Source organism: Lissotriton helveticus, chromosome 5_1, assembly GCF_964261635.1.
Source record: "Lissotriton helveticus chromosome 5_1, aLisHel1.1, whole genome shotgun sequence".
Taxonomy (NCBI): Eukaryota; Metazoa; Chordata; class Amphibia; order Caudata; family Salamandridae; genus Lissotriton; species Lissotriton helveticus.
In genome coordinates this window covers 936,099,765-936,116,768 of record NC_136065.1, presented here as the reverse complement: position 1 = coordinate 936,116,768, position 17,004 = coordinate 936,099,765, and the positions used below count along the sequence as shown (strand labels likewise).

The 17,004-nt window shown below is 46.7% G+C and overlaps 1 protein-coding gene across 15 annotated transcripts in view; it reads right to left on the bottom strand.

Annotated features, from left to right (window-relative positions):
* The window catches only part of CPEB3 (cytoplasmic polyadenylation element binding protein 3), a 1,058,629-nt gene that overhangs the window by 410,420 nt on the left and 631,205 nt on the right, over positions 1-17,004 (bottom strand). For 13 of the 15 annotated variants that reach the window (XM_078643411.1, XM_078643415.1, XM_078643423.1 and 10 more), the window contains one exon: positions 9,698-9,857. In XM_078643411.1, coding sequence (XP_078499537.1) covers positions 9,698-9,857 — 160 coding nt within the window. The remainder of the gene's footprint in view (positions 1-9,697; positions 9,858-17,004) is intronic. The other 2 variants (XM_078643412.1, XM_078643421.1) reach the window with 1 other exon arrangement.

Below are 17,004 nucleotides of genomic sequence, written 5' to 3'. Positions count from 1 at the left end.
CAAGGCCTTCACCTGTCTGTACAGGCGATTGTCTACGGAGAACCTCCCCTCTTTGGACAGCTTGCGAGCTAAGTGGGAGGAGGATCTGGGTAAGCCCATCCCTGAGACAACATGGCCACTATTGCTGAGACGGGCCTGGAAGGGCACGCGCAATGCCAGGTTCAAATTGGTTCAATTCTACACTCTTCACAGGGCTTATTTAACCCCGGTCAAAATTCAGCAGTTCTTTGGGGGGACTCACTCGTTCTGCCCTAGATGTAAAGCAGAGGGCGCTAACTTTGGCCACATGTTCTGGTCCTGTGCCGAGTTGGGATCTTACTGGGCAGATGTGATGGAGTGCTTGAATCGAGTGCCGGAGCGAGAGCTTGAGGTAGAGATGGGCACCTGCCTTCTGCTGTGGTTCCCGCACACCCCCGCACTAAAATAACCAGCAAATTTTGTGATTTGGGCTTGATACTGGCGAAGAGGGAGCTTACCATGCACTGGAAGTCGAGGACGGGCCCTAGTTTTCGGAGATGGAAGGCGGGTTTTTTAAATTGGGCAGGAAGCGAGGGGACCCTTCGGTTACAGCTGGCCAGACGTTCCTCCAACGACAAGGCGCTTGAAGCTGCGAGGGCTTGGGAAGCACTGGTAACGGTGCTCCGCTCGCTGAATAAGTTAGACGCGGAGGATGAGGCTCCGGCGACTATGGATCAGAGGATGGAGGTCAGGGCAGGGATTCCCGAGAATGCTGAGGGGACTGTTTTTGAGTGAGGGACCCTGAGCGTAGATAGAGAGGGGTTACACCTGGCACGACACGTTCAGGCACACAGCGAGGTCGGGAGGGAGATCCGGAGCACGCCTGGATAGCCTGGCGGACTCTCCATTCCCTAGGGATCATTGTTGTTGCTACCCTTTTTTTTATTTTCGGTTCACCTTAGCTTTGGCAGGACCTGGAGCTTCGGAAGCCTGCGCGCAGGAGAATCACCATGGGCACACTGGCAGGGGTGGGGGTAGAGCGGGAGGGGGCGGGGGAGGTAGAGGGGGAACGAAAATGTTGAGTATTGGTTTATCCTGTGGTGATCGAAGCATATTGAACAGCCTTTTGACATCTTTGCATGTAATTGATATGTTAATGTGCTGGATTATCTCGCAATAAAAATATATTTAAAAAAATAAATAAATAAACCCCCTGGGGGAGTGAACCCCCAGTACCAAGAGATGATTGACATGTTTTACAATATGTCACTCACCCTACCTAAAATAATTATATTGGGAGACTTCAATCTCTGGGAAAACGGGAGCCTAGACACGGCCTTAAAAGAAGTCATGCAAGCATATGAGAACCTAAACATGCAACAACCAGTGTTACGTCCAACACACCAGGGAGGCCATGCCTTAGACCTAATAGTTGCAAATCACAAAGAGGTAGAGGTGGTAGAGATACTGCCTCTATGCTGGACTGATCATTCTTTAATTAAATTTCTGCTAAAGCCCCCCAGAGAAACCAATAAAAGTGCTCAGTCTGGTAACAATAGGCAGGGAAGGGAATGGGCTAAACTGTTGAAAACTAAAGACTCCATGCTATTTACTGAGAAGAAACAGGCAACTATGGATCACTTGCAGATTACCATAGAGGATAATTTTAATAAATTAGCTCCGAGCGTCTCCTCTGGGTCGCCGTTGGACCCTCTCCCGCATAGGATGTGGAGAGAATTTAATCAAGAGCTCTTTCCCCAGCTCCGCCAAATTTGTTGCCAATCCTTAAGTAGTGGTACGGTCCCAGATTGCTGGAAGCAGGCAATGGTGACACTCCTACTGAAGAAAGACACACTTCATCCCTCATGTCTATCTAGCTACAGGCCTTTTCTCCTTGCTGCCTTATCCGGTCAAAAGTTTGGAGTGGTTAGTTTGTCAAACCCTATCACAATTTTTAGAAGACAATCATTTGCTAGATGAGGGTCAATTTGCGTTTCGTCCCGTACACGGGACAGAAATGGCCTTAATGACAGTCTTCGACAAACTCAGAATGCAATCTTGACACTGGTCAATCGGTAGTACTGGTGTTACTAGACATGTCAGCCGCATTCCATACGATTACTCACAATGTCCTCCTAAAGAGACTCATGGATGTTGGAATTAAGGGCACGGCACTGAGCTGGTTTCGTTGTACCTGTCGGGTAGACAGCAGGCAGTGGCTAGGTCACCCTTTGCATCTAAAAGCAGCTTAATTCGGCACAGGGTCCCTCAGGGATCAGAAATAAGCCCGATTCTTTTCAACATATACCTGCGTCCACTTATTCCCATTATTAAATCTTATGGAATAGAATTAGTGAATTACGCAGATGATACGCATCTTGTCTTTTCAATGGAAGGGAATCAGGCGGTATCATTTGACAGATTCCATGAGTGTATGCAGAGAACTGCCAATTGGCTTAGGGACAACTCCTTACAATTTAATGGAGACAAAACTGAAATTATGCACAGTACACCGAACAAGATAACTCGCCCACTCCAGGTTGACTTCTGGCCTACCTCCACAAAAACACACTAACTACATCCAAGACAGTGCGTAATTTAGGTGTGCTGTTTGACAGCAGTCTTCAGCTAGATGTATAAAAGCGTTGGCACCTGTCTATCTCTACTTCGAGCGCTTCAGAAAATACTCCTGTTATTGCCGATGTCCGCTAAGGCACATGTGGTGAGGAGCGTCATCTTGAGCAGACTAGACTACTGTAACACTCTGCTACTGCTACACTAAATTTACGGATAAAGAAAAACTTCAGAGAATTCAAATAATAGTTGCCAAGTTACCCTCAAAGAGACAGCGTAGGTCATTTGCGTCCTTATCCTTGAAGGATCTCCATTGGCTTCCGATTCTGCAGAGAATTCAATTCAAATCACTCTGCATTGTCTTTAAGGCAACACATGGAATGGGACCTAGACCACTGCAGAGCAAATTTACCTGATATACGCCATCTAGAAATCTTCGATCAGCAAGAGCAAACCTGCTGTGTACATCGAGATTTAGAAAAACCAGGATTGGAGGCAGAGCATTCAGCTCTGTAGCCTCGCGACTGTGGAATGAACTCCTGATCGATCTTAGACAGACCGAGAACTTGCTGCACTTTAGAAAAAAGCTGAAAACTTGGCTTTCCCCTATGGAATAATGTAACGTAGCTGCAGTTCTAACTATTTTCATCAGGTATAGTTGGACATGCGCACAGTGGAATGTATGGTAATCTCAGCGCCAGGATACCTGTGGGGTGACAGTGCGCTATATACGTTCGGTTTACAATACATTACATCATTGGTACAAGAATGGCTTTAATGTGTTATTTTTTGTTCATTGGGTGATAAGTTTCAAATCTTGCCCTGAGCTGGTGTTTCAAAATAGCTATATATTTTCTAATAAACATAGATTGTGTTATTTGTAAGTGGCCAGGCAAAAAGGCGGAGTGGTAAATCAATGCGGGTCCAGGTGGTATGTCAAGAAGCACAAGTAACTTGAACTTGATCTAGTCAACAACTTCATGAAACATTTTCATAAAGATAACTAATAAATACCGTTTTTTACATAGAATGTTTAAGAATGGGGAGCACACTTAAAAGATGCAAGATACATGCTTTTTGATGAAGGCAAGGAGTTTACATGGCCGGTCAACAGAAAACAGACTGAATGCATTAAGTAATGCAAAACATGGATGGGCCAGTTGTTTTACAATATTTATCATTTATATGTGACAGGGCACTTATATGTGCAGGTGTCCATTTTGGAGTACAAAAAGTCAAGCTCGTCCCAGAGGGCAGGTCTGTTTGTTACGGTGGATGGTAACGTACTAAGTATATATGTACCAAACGCTGCATAATGGAATTTTTACAAGCATTGCAAGTGCACCTAGTTCCACTCATACATTCACGATTGGTCTGGTGTGGACACTAACAGCATTCCAACCAACTCAATGGACAGATCCTTCCCCACTGAGCCTAGTACACCTTCTACTAGAGTGTTGGCGGCGCACGAAGGGTGTTGTAAAACTGGAGGGCGCCTGAAATCTGTTGCAATGTGCAATGAGCAAGGAATAATCATTATTCACACATACATAACTTGCATTCCAGGCTACACTTGCTACTGCAGGGATTGTTTACTCACAATGAACATTTTACAAATACCCTCTCTGATCAGAGTCTACTGACAAGCAAGCCTAAACAGCGGGGTTGTAGACCATCTGCCCAGACATGGGGAGTGCAGGTTGTACTGCCCCAGAATAGTGCCTTTTGTGAAACAATAGGGATACATATAAGTCAATTAAATATGTGACAAAAAAGAGGGATTGAAGGGGGGGCACACAAGTTCAATGGAAAGCATTTAAGGAGTATAAGCGTGGCATATGCATTATCACACAACACGGTGTTATAACACTATAGAGGGTAAAAAAACTACACAGGAAACCGAATTGAAAAGCACAGAAATTGAGATTGCTAGGGCCACACAGCCAATTGAGACTTGATGCAAATAAGAACAAAATAAAGGGAAGCTGGCTGTGTCTGCTGGATCGTAGACAGCCAGCGGTGAAACAGCAGAGGGAGCTAAAGGTAGTCACCTTTTGTCTCCAAACCTCCTGTGATTCTGGGCAAATCACTTTATCTCCCCATGCCTAACAAAAATGAATGTGTGTCCTCATGTAACGTAACTGGTGCTATGTAAAGCGCTCTGATACCCGATTCGGTTTGGGTCAAGTTCGCGCTATATAAAACTCTGAAGAAAAAAAAAAATAGGCCAGTGTCAGGGCTGAGAATGTGGACTGGGCAGGTGATAAATGCTCAAGAACAAATACGATGTAATTAAGAGAATGGCAAGCCCACATGATCAAACGGTTAGCTATATACAAGCGGCTGGGTTGCAAATTATAAACCCAACTCAGAGGGTGGAGCTGTATGCCTCACTTGAGAGAGAAGAAATCTAACAGCCGTAGAAAGACTTAGATCCTTACAGGACACAGGTTAGTGGCAGACTCCATGCAAGTTCTAAGCGAAACATGCATCAAAATTAGCATCCAGGGTTAAAAATACATACACTCAAGAATACAGGTGTACTAGGGACTGCACAAGGCACTAGGGAAAGCAATTATTGTGACAATCCCAAAGCCCCATCAGGATCCCTTAAAGCTCACATCATATTAGTCTTTGTCCATGAAAAACTTTGGCCAAGATTCTAGGGAAAATCCTCGCTTACTGAACGTCCACCATGATGGAGACATAGTCCACTTTTGACCTATTGGGCTTTACCCCGCTAGAAACACAGTCTTGAGCATAAGACTTCTTTTCCATGTTATGGGAGCATGCCCAGTTACTCACCCCATGCAAACAGTAGTATCAAAAGACCGGAAAAAGGGATTTGAATCCTTACAATGGGAGCATTTATTTGTGCTCCTTTAGAAAACGGGGTTTGGAGAAGCAGCCCTAAGAAACATAAGATTACTATATACTCAGCTGATAGTCAGGGTTAGATTAAGGAAGATCATCTAGGAGGCATGGCCCTTTGAATGAAGCATCAAGCAGGGCTATTACAATTGACACACACACCAATATGAATTTGCTATGATATGCTGTTGTATTTGCATGATGGCCCTGCTACCATAAACCAAATCATTCAAAAATTAAAGGGCTGCATGGAATTGTTGGAACGGAAAGTAAACTGTGCCAAATCCAGCATATATCCTATGCACCAGCTACTAGAAGTCAAGTGGAGGAATTCCCTACTTTTCGTTTTGCATGGAACTAAATGCATTATGGTCCTAGGCATTCATTTATATACACCATACAGACACAGATATCGGAACTAGGAAATCTTGATTCCTGCAGGGTGGTTCTGAGAATTCACAATGTTACAGAAGAGGTTACCTCTTGACAAAGGCAGAACAGCTGTATCCAAATTTACAGTATTTAAGAGGCTACTATATCACTTTGCAGCTATCAAACTAAGATTGCCAAGCAGACTTTTAGTCAACATCAACAGCATACTAGCAGACCTAATTTGCTGGTATGGGGGTGGGGGGGATACGACTCTGATGCTCTTTTTTTTTTCACAACAAATTTTTATTGAGTAGGTAAGCAAAATGAAAGACGTGGCTCCCCACAGTCAGGAGAACACCACCAAGCATCATGACACATTTTTATCTGTATTGCAAAGTCCATTCAATAAAAGATGAATAACAGGACCTCCTCCCCTTCTCCACCCACCAACCCCAAGACTCTGATGCTCTTTGACTGAATTACAATTGCTAACATTATAGGGGGCTCAGAGAACCCAGAATTTGAATTATATTATTTGGCAACCCACCTTCAATGTATAGCTAGGTCGGAGTCGGTTACTGCAGATATGGAATTGGCATATATGAGAAGTAGCTCAAACGAAGGGGCGATATGTCAATTATTAGAGCCAAACAGCAGGCACACAAAAACCCCTAGAATTGGAGATAGCAAGATACCACGGGAGAAGAAGGCGGGCACGTGCAAATACAAAGATGGCATTTGCACCCAACTTGCTATGTGTTCCTTGCCCTCGTGTCTAAAACTTTCTAAAAGAGAAGATGTACAGACCTAGGAACAAGATGGAGTCTAACTCTGCAGTGCACTACACTGCAGGGTCAATTCCCGACATACAGTTCGAGAATTAGCCTATTCCATAATGCATGGGGAAAAGTCATAGAAATCCCTGAAACACACAGGGAGCTAGATACAATATAAACGATGGGTGGCAGCAAAAAGTCAGTAATACAATACAGAGAGCATTAATTGACAAAAGTGGCAGAGGAAAGTGGCAGAAGTGGCAGAGGAAAGTGGTACTAACCACTAGGGGAGAGGATGTAGCCTTACGGCTAGAGCGATAAACCTCAAAGCTACGGAACCGGGTTCGAGTCTAGGCAACGACGCTCAACATCCTATGATTCTGGGCACATCACTTAATCTCCCCGTGCCTAACAAAATTTGTAACGAAACTGGTACTCATGTAAAGCGCTCTAATATCCGATGTCTCAGGTCTAACTTGTGCTATATAAAACAAACAAAAAACAAAAAAGAACCACTCTGACCTAATGTTGAAGCTTTAGGGAAAGAGCTTGCAGACAGAATGACAGAAGGTGATAAGCTACCCAGAGATGTTGTCTCGAAATACAAGATTCAAAGTAATGCAGTATAACAACCCACATCACAGTTATCTGACAACTAGTCTATTACAAAGAAATACCATCGAATTGGACTACGATAGCGCAGTGGACTCAAACAGTCCCTTCTCTGCACGCACTTCACCTTTTTTTTTGTTAAAGATATTTTTATTGATTTTACAACAAGTAATCTGAAACAATACCCACACAACTTCCCTCACAGGGGAGCAGCATACTTTGGCAGAAAAACAAATGGTTTGACATAGTGCGTTGTCCAGCCTAAATCTAACTCCTGTTACAAAGAGGGGTTTAACTGGAGGGTACAGTTTCTGATACTAACGGAGCTTGAAGTTCAGACATTCAAGCAAATAGTTCGAGCAACAACTTTAGATGTGATTCATCTTCTTTCTGCCTCTTTACCTTTTCTAAGCCTCCCCGTTGGAAGGCGCTACTCGCAGTGGATATATTGTCATAACCTAACATTCCCCCCTCGAGAGTGAACTTAATTAAAACTAAAAGAGAGAAAAAAAAAGACAAAAAAAACCCTCCTCGGTTCCCACCCCCTTCACCCTACCGTGGTGGTGGCAACATGCGGGCAGTTGAGTTCACCTACAATACACTTCACCTTTTTTATATAGTCTTCTCATACACCTACGGAATAAAATGTGTATTTTTAGGTAGTATGATGATCACTTTTTAACAACGCACTTCACTTGAGCACCTTTCACTCACCACCTATTATTCATCACTACTGCAAAAACCAGTGGTTCCCTCCAGGTGGAGGAAGCATACAAAAAGAGACCCAATGATGATGCGGTCAGGTATCTGATACAGGCGGCGAATCAAGATAAACCGTCACACGACCTCCTTACGTGAATGAGGGTTTTTTAAGTACTGACGGATAGAATACAGTGGACCCTGGTTGCAGGTACAAGTGATCCATTCCCCTCTGATTGGGACTGACCAAAAGGAAGCTGAATGGATCATAGCTCCTTCTAACTCCCCCTCCCTGATTATAAAATAAGTTAATTATGCAGCTTCTGTAACCGTATGCTAAATCGATGTGTATAGAAATACGCAGAGAGAACTTTTGTAAAAGATTTTTTTTTTTACAGTTTCCACTTCAAATGAGGGGAAACCTGCGTATATGAGTAAACCTTTTTAAAAAATGTGAAGTTCTTAATGTGAGCATGCTCAAATATTATGATTTAGTAGTGATGTGTGAAACCTTTTTGCTCTCAATAGGTAAAACGGGAGACGAGGGAAGAGTTAGTACTCTGTAATAGTTAATGCATCGTGATCCGGAGTCGTGAAATATCGGATTCTAATCTGATGATCCCCACAACATGCCTAGTGCTATGACATTTTCTTTCACAGCCTCAGATCCCTTGCTAGTAACGTCTGAGTGCTTCTAAAGGCAGGAAATAGAAAACCGTATAAAATTGGCAATTTAAGTAAAGGGACGGATGAGGGGTTTCCATTAGTCTTAAAGCTTCAAGTGCAAACAGTAGAGTTTACTATAAAAATATATAATTTACAATACGTCTCACTAATTAAATGCACCCATGCACAGTAAAGCATCAAATAGGAAAAATTATTGTCAACTATACTTTTTGTAAGCAAATATAGTTCCCTTACAGCACAGAACGCCTTTTAGAAATGGCCAGTTTAAGTTAACACATACAAAATCTACACATTCACTTTAGAATTCTATTCCAAAATATTTTGCATTTATTGTAAAGTTAGTCTGGGAAACAGGGTCTAAAAGCCTCAAGGACAAATGTGTACGAAAATAAGAGAAAGTTATACAAAGATGGTTTATTCAGAGGAGCTGAATCGCAGAACATCTTAATGGGCATCGGATCTGATTTAGCAAACCATACCAAAACAATCAGGAAAAAGGTAGTCCATTCAGTTTCAGAAGAAAGCTTTGATAAGAAAAGAACTTGTTGAATTATTGAAGCTAAATCACTTGCAATATAAGGGAAAACACACATTCTTACACAAATTCTTAAACAGATGGAGGCTGCATGTGTCTTTTTGTCTAAAGTGAAAGCACAGAATGCAGAGACGTGGTTAAAAGGCTCCATGGGTGCATATTTTGGAATAGCAGTTCAAGGCACTGGGATACTTGAGCGGACTGTGGTGCCTAGTTGTTTAGGAGACAAGATATAAATTCTGCTGTGACTAGAAAGACTTGGAAATGTAGCCCGTGACTTGATTTCATGAGGAAGAACTGCCGATTAGAAAATGTTAGTATATCAAACTGAGCTTTCTTGTCTTTTTTTTTTTTTACAATACATGCTCCCTACAACATGTCCAATTATTCTGAACACACGAAGTAAAATATATTTTTTTTAATGCTGTAAAATGAGAATCCATGGATAATCTATGCATATTTTTTTAAAAAAAGTGAATACAAAGTTATGAAAATAAAAATAATTATATACAAATTAGCTTTAGTATGTGTACAGTAAAATGCAAATTGAGCACATTTGTTTGAGGTGGTTAGCACCAAGCAAGGATGATGTAGAATTATGAATATTCCTAACCTGCAAAATGATTCCTCCACATTATATCAGCGAAACTCATTGGTGGGCCACTGGGAGGGTAGTGTTTACCTTTCAAAGGCTCATGATCAGTCCTTATCATGTCCATTAAAGAATTCTCCAGAGAGTGCAAGTTAAAAGTGTCATAGGGCCGATTCCGGTCCTAGAAAGAGAAAAAAAACATTAGGACTACCTATACAATTATGGTACGTTATCTCGAACACAAACAAGTCATTAAAACATACAAAGAGCATGCAATTGATTTTCAAGATCCAATCGGTTACCCACATTTAGAATATTTGAAGTTCAACATTTTACAAGATAAATTACAGTTCTCTTGCAATGTTATATCCAACAGTATTAATCCACACGCAGGCACAACAATTATTTGATGGTCTTCATTGTGCAGCAAGATAGTCTCGTATTTTTACACATTCACACATACACCAACCGCTCCATGCTCCTGCTTAAAAGTCACTTCATCTCAGTTTCACTTTTTAGACAATAGGCCAACCAAAGCTAATACAGCACTTAGGAGGATTCTGAAGTTCCAATATCAAGGACAGTTGTTGGAACGGAGTTCTCCAACTTTTACTGTAGGAACAGCTAATTCTGTTTAAATAAAATCATCCCCACCTACTGACAATTATTAGTTTCACGATACTGACCATATTATACAAGATTAAACTTTGGCATATCCTTTGCCTCTATATAATTAATGACATATCTGCTAATCTTCACTGGAACCCAGGAAATAGTACTGGCAATACGTTTCTTCATTTAGACATGGAGGATCATTCCTGTACAGGCCAGACATTTTCACACATAAAAATGTGTATGCTGCAGAGGTGTCCGCTATCCCCTGTACAGATGGCCCTTCCAGTGGAGCCAGTGGCCCGTGTGCTATGTGAAAGGGCCCGAGAGCGGACAGTACATTTACCATGCGATCTTGCCAAGCAGATGGGATGATGCTCTTTTGTTTTTAAGAGACCGCACATTTAGTTTAGCAGAAATAATGAAAATATTATAAGGCTTTGGTGGTGAAATGTCGGGACTACAAGCAAACGGATAAATCAATCTATTCCTTCTGCACCCCATATCTGCCCTACACAGCATTGAGGAGTACGATACCCTGTTGAAGGTGGAACCTAATAAACCCACTACATCTGCTGTATTGTCTAAAATTAAAAAGGTATGGGAAACGTAGACATGTCGTGAACACCCTACACTCCGAAACCGTGCACACCCTCTACACAGACATCTCACAGGTGAAGGGGAAATGGGAGCAGAAATTGTAAAAAGACATCAAGGACACGTAATGGGTAAATAGATTAGATCATGTAAAAGAAGACAAGTAATCACTGATCTAAATCAACTAAACAATTATTTATATCAGAATTACTTATTCACAGTTAGAATGCACCCTGGTGCTACAGATTTGATCCTAAGATGACAGGAAGCGCAAGATGATTTTTACAACATGGTGTGGAACTTCAACTTCATAAGATATCACATGGTCGATGAAGTGCTTGAGCTCATAAAAGAAGTGTCAGGTAGAACTGTAGGCCTTGGCCCTTCGGTGTGCCAGTTGGGCCAAACGCAAAGAATGAAATCCTTGAAAGAAGTGTTTAAGTTTGATGACTTAGCATTAGTGATAGGCAATAGGAATATTGCCAAGGATTAGAAAGGATGTAGGGACCCAGACACTAATAAGTGTCTAAATTATCTCAGAAAGTGGTCTACTGAGGAGATGGCCACGCTACGTACACAATGCAGAATTGATTTGAGGGGAGGGGGGCATGGGATACAACTACATTGGCTAAAGAAAGTGAATTGTGCACATAGTATTATATAAAATTATTATGTTAAAAATATGGAGTGCATGACGGCTGCTTGAGATGTATCAGGAGGCCCTTGATCGTGGCGTTTTGCCCCACCATGCGTGAGGATTGTATTTCTATGCTGTTGAAGCCAGGTGCAGTGACCTCTGACTCGTCTGCCTATCTACCGCTTACAATGATCAGCACAGACACCAAGGTTCTCTGTAAGGTATTCGCACTCAAGCTGTAGCCGGTGATCTCTCATCTAGTCCATGAGGATCAATGTGGTCTTATTCTGAGGTGTAACACTACCATGAACCTGAGAAGGCTCATGCATGTAATGCATGAAGTGGATGGCAGGGGGGGGGCGTGGCTTGGATGCCGAGGCGAGGAGAAGCGTGAGCGCCGAGCTCCGCTGAGGAACCCTGCATTTCTCCTGTATAATTGACCCCCAGTCCCCCCCCCACACACCAATTGGGGACGGGCAAAGCAGAGGGGAGCCGACCCGGAGTGTTTTCGCCCTAAAAGACGGCAGAACCCGGGATATCGGCGCGGTGCCGTGGGCTGTGTCGGTGGCTGCCGGGGATCTTAAAATGGTGGCGCTGTGGGCTGAGCCGGCTCTTGGGTGGCATCGCGAGTGAAGAGCCCTGCTGATCCGGACTTGGTGGCGAAGCGGCGGGGACCTGCTGCGGAGGCGGAGGAGACACGCCTGCGCTGGAGCCCTGGGACTGCCGGGCTGTGGGCTACTGCCCGATCGACGCTGCGGAGCGGAGCGGACTCAGGTGAGAGGCGAGCTCTGCGGCTGAGGAGCGAGAGGCGGCCTGCATCGGCAGGCGCTCCGGGGGCCGGCGGGGGCTGCTATAGCGCTGCGGGCCCCCTCCTCCCTGGGACGCCCCGGTGAGTTGAAGGCGCTTGAGGTGACGTCTGGGTCCTGGGGCAGGCGGCGAGCTTGAGCCAGTTGACCCTGGACGGGGCAGGACAGCAAATACTGGCACTGGGAGTGGAGGAGGTGGCTGGATGGCCCTGGAGCATAGCGCACCGTGCATCAAAGGGAGGCGGCACTGGCCTGGACCCCTAGTCGACCACCGCGAGGAGGTGTGAGTGGCCTGGCCCAGAGACACTGTGGTGAGCATCGAAGACGCGGAGAAGGCTTGGGTGACGTGAGGTGGTGGATTCATGCTTGGAGCACGCTGGAGGAGCGGGGAACTGCGTTGAGAGTGGCAACGGTGAACCCTGGAGGCGCTACAGAGGGCTGGAGTTTGGACTGCAGTGGCGTTGGGAGACTCCTGTGGCGCAGCGGGACATGGAGCTCTGACCTGTGGAGAGTGGCGCAATCTCCAAGCTAGGGAGACCGCTAGATTAAAGGGCCTGCTGTTGTTGCTCTGCCTGGACAGAAGTGATACTAAAAAGGGACAGATTGAGCCGCGGAGAGACACTACTTTGCCTAGTTTGGTTTGGGGGTGGGCCCTGGCTGCTGCCTGCAGTTATTCGGGCGCTCCAGCGGTGCGGTCCCTACGGGTGGGTTCCAGCGATCGGCGCTATGGGCAAGCCCTGAGGGAGAAAAGAGGAAGAACCCCAACCTTCTGACACTGAGCCCCCACCCCAGGCTGAGCAGGGGCTTCATGGATTGTCTAAGGATCCGGGGCTGCAGCAGCAACTCGATAAGATCCTGGTTGCTATAGCAGATTCTCGCACTGCCCTACAGCAGGACATCGCGCAGGTGGCGACGGGGCTGGTCCTTCTGCGAGCTGATCACTCAAAATTGTCGAATAGGGTCAAACACGTGGAAGACACTGTCCAAAAGGTCGCGCTGACCGCAACGATGACGGGTGCATTGGACCTGATTGCAGTGCTGGAAAAGCGCGCTGAGGACGCAGAAGGGAGGAAACGGCGGAACAACATCCGAGTGGTAGGCCTGCCGGAAAAAACAGAGGGATCGGATATGGTGGGCTACCTGGAAGACTGGCTGAGAACGGTGGTGGCCCTCGAGGGATTGTTTCTTTCTATACTCTGGAGCGCACGTTCCTGCGAGACCTCCGCAGCAGGGGCGCCCTCCCGGGCCGGTGGTGGCGCGCCTGTTGCATTTTAGGGACAGAGACTCGCTTCTCCAGAAGGCACCCACGGACGGCCCTTTCCAGTTCGCTAATAGTAAGGTCACGATGTTCTCGGACTATTCCTGTGACACCCAGCGGCGCCGCGCGTTCTTCCAGGCGGTCAAGAAGGAACTGCGGGCAGAGGGGATTCAATATTCCCTGTTCTTCCTGGCTAAATTGCGCATAATCTTAGATGGGAAAACCCACGTTCATGACACACCGGAGGATGCGTGGGCTTGGCTGGGGTCCTACAGAGATGGCAAAGATGGACTCGAGCAGGAGGCACGAGAAATGGCTGCAGATTCACAGCCCCGCAGGTTGCAACGTTTAAGGCGCCGACGACGGGGATTACGGAAGCTGTCTACCTTACAGAGCTGGAGCGCAGGGAGGCACTGGAAGCGGTGACGGCGATATCCGGCGAAATGCTGCTAATTTCGCCAAGAGGCTCAGGCCTGGATACTGACAAGGGTCACTCAGAAGCGGACTCTAAAGCATCGGACAGTGCACATCTGCCGCCGGTCACCACGGGAACGGCAGATGGACTGCTAGATGAGTAAACTCTGTGGGCTGCGTGGAGGGGAGGGAGCTGCTGTGCCTGAATGTTGAAAAGTGAATATTGGGGTGGGCTAGTGGTTTATCAGTTAATAGATTTTCTAGGTTCTGGATGTATCAGTGCAACGCCTATGTAGACGACGAAGGTGTGGCTATGTGGGGGGGGGGGGGGCAGTAGGGTGGTTATGGCTCTTGGGGATTCCTGGGGCGGTAATTGGCTGCTACACTGACTGTTTGTGGGTTACTTGCTGGGCTCTATCCAAACCCCACCGGATGGTTCCCAGCTTGATATCCTTGCATCGTTTGTGGCGATAGTTGGGCTGGTTTGGATGGGATTCACTACATTAGTGCCTGTTCTTGGGGGGGGGGGGGGGGGGGGGGGGGGGGGAGGGTGACATTGAGGGGGGGCGGGACTGTTGGGGGATGGGACTGGGTGGGATGGGGGATGGGACTGGGTGGGATGGGGGGTGGTACCGGCCGGCGCGTCTAAGGAGCAATGAGGAGTTTTTATGTTTCCCTTTGTACTCGTACTATGGGTCCATTACCTGATGTTAAGTGTGTGACTTGGAACGTACGGGGATTGCACTTCATGCAGCGCAGATATAAAGTCCATTCCTATTTGGTGCGCAGGGGCGCGCAGATAGCGTTTTTACAGGAGACACAGTTGACCAGGGCAGAGGGGCTGGCGCTGCAGCGTAGGTGGCGGAGGCAGCTTTATTACACCACTTATTCAGCTTTTGCACGAGGAGTGTTGATCTGGATTAGGGCTGGGTCCCCTTTCAGATGACTGATCAGTTAATAGACCCAGAGGGCCGATATGTGGAGGTTAAGGGGCGCCTACATGGACGAGAGGTGGCCCTCTGTAGTATTTATGCTCCTAATGTGGAGCAGGCGCCCTTTTTTGAAGACTTATCTGATGCCCTGGCGACCTATTTTACAAACCCTGTGTTGCTGGGTGGAGACTTTATCGTGGATGTGATGTTGGATAGGTCCCATCCCCGTTGTCAGGTGCCCGGTTTCATAAATTAGCGAAGGTCAGGGCCCAATGGCAGGATCATTGGGGGTTTGTAGATGTCTGGCGAGCCCAACACCTGGCTGAACGGGATTATTCTTATTTCTCCGCTTTACACGATCTGCATGTGCGGCTTGACACGGTTTTGTGTAGTCCAGGTCTGGCTTCTATGGTAGTCAATAGCGAGTATTTGTCACGCACCATCTCGGACCACAACCCACTGCTAGTGAGTTTCTGTTGGCCGGCGTAGCTCTCTGCTATCCCGACATGTCGCTTGCGCCCAGAGCTGCTGGAGGATCCGGTCTTCCGCGCCGAGCTGGGTCAGGGGATTGAGACGTACTTTGCTGAGAATGAGGGCACAGCCACGACAGTGGTCTTGAAGTGGGACGCTTTCAAGGTAGTGACCCAAGGGTTTTGCATCGCTAAACGGGTGGGAGTGCGGAAGCTCTTGCTACAGGAAATAGAGGCTGCAGAGACGTCCCTCAGGGCGGACGAGCGTAACCACTCCACTAGCCATGCGGCGCGAGACACGGTCCGGACCTTGAAGGAAGCGGTGGCAGCGGTGGTGGTGCGCCTACGGTGCTTTGACTACAGAACTTATCTGGCCCGCGCGCACGCCGAACGGGATAAGGTGGGCCCCTTGCTAGCGTGGCTGGTCAACCCCCTCCCTAGATGTGTCCCTATCCTGGCGCTGGCCTCTGAATCGGGGGTGTTGAAATACACGCAACATCAAATAAATTATCAGTTTCAGTCCTTTTATGCTGCCTTATATACGAGCCACTTGCGGACCGGGGAAAGGGACATACAGGCGTTCTTGGAGGACTTAAGAGTTGCCTGTGGTGGAGGAGGAACAAGCAGACTCCCTTGGACAGGATATCTCGATAGCTGAAATCTGTTGCGCCATTAAACAGCTGGCGCGTAACAAAACTCCGGGCAGCGACGGGTTACCTATCGAGTTTTATTCGGCTTACATTGATGCTCTGGCTCCTAGATTGCTGTCAATGTATAGGGAGGCTAAGCAGTCGGGAATGCTGCCGACCTCGACTAGGGAGGCCATTATCATTCCCCTCCTTAAGCCAGGGAAGGACCCCACGGACCCAGCAGCATACTAGCCGTTGTCAATGCTCACCACTGATTATAAGTTTTTGAGTCGGGTGCTGGCCACCAGACTCCTTCCCCTTATGACACAGTTGATTCACCCGGATCAGTCCAGCTTTATCCCTACATGTAACACGGCTGGTAGCGTACGTAGATTGATACGTATATTGAGTGGGGACTATGGCGAGGAAGATCCAGCAATAGTCCTCTCGGTGGAAATTGCAAAGGCATTTGACAGCTTGGAATGGCCTTATTTATTTTCAGTCATGAGAGCCTTCGGACTTGGGGAGGGCTATATCCGCTGGACCAAAATTTTATATGCCTCGGCGAGCGCTAGGGTGAGAGTGGGTAGGGTCCTTTCCTACTCATATTCTGTAGGGCGTGGCACCAGACAGGGCTGCCCACTTTCCCCGTTGCTATTTGCCCTTGCTATCGAACCTTTGGCGACGCGAGCCAGAATGGGGAAGGAGTTTCAAGGCCTGAGGAGTTGTGGCCGCATACACTATATTTCGCTGTACGCGGACGACCTCTTGCTCTTCTTGAAGGACGCTGGAGGGGCGCTGAAGGGAGCGATAGACCTGCTCTGCCGATTCGGAGATATCTCAGGTCTGCGAGTCAACTGGGCAAAGACTTGTGTGTTCCCGGTCACCAGAGCTTGTGCCCAACCTATGCATCTGACTGACGTAACGTGGGAGCCCAGATGCCTCCCCTATTTGGGGACGCACGTATATCATA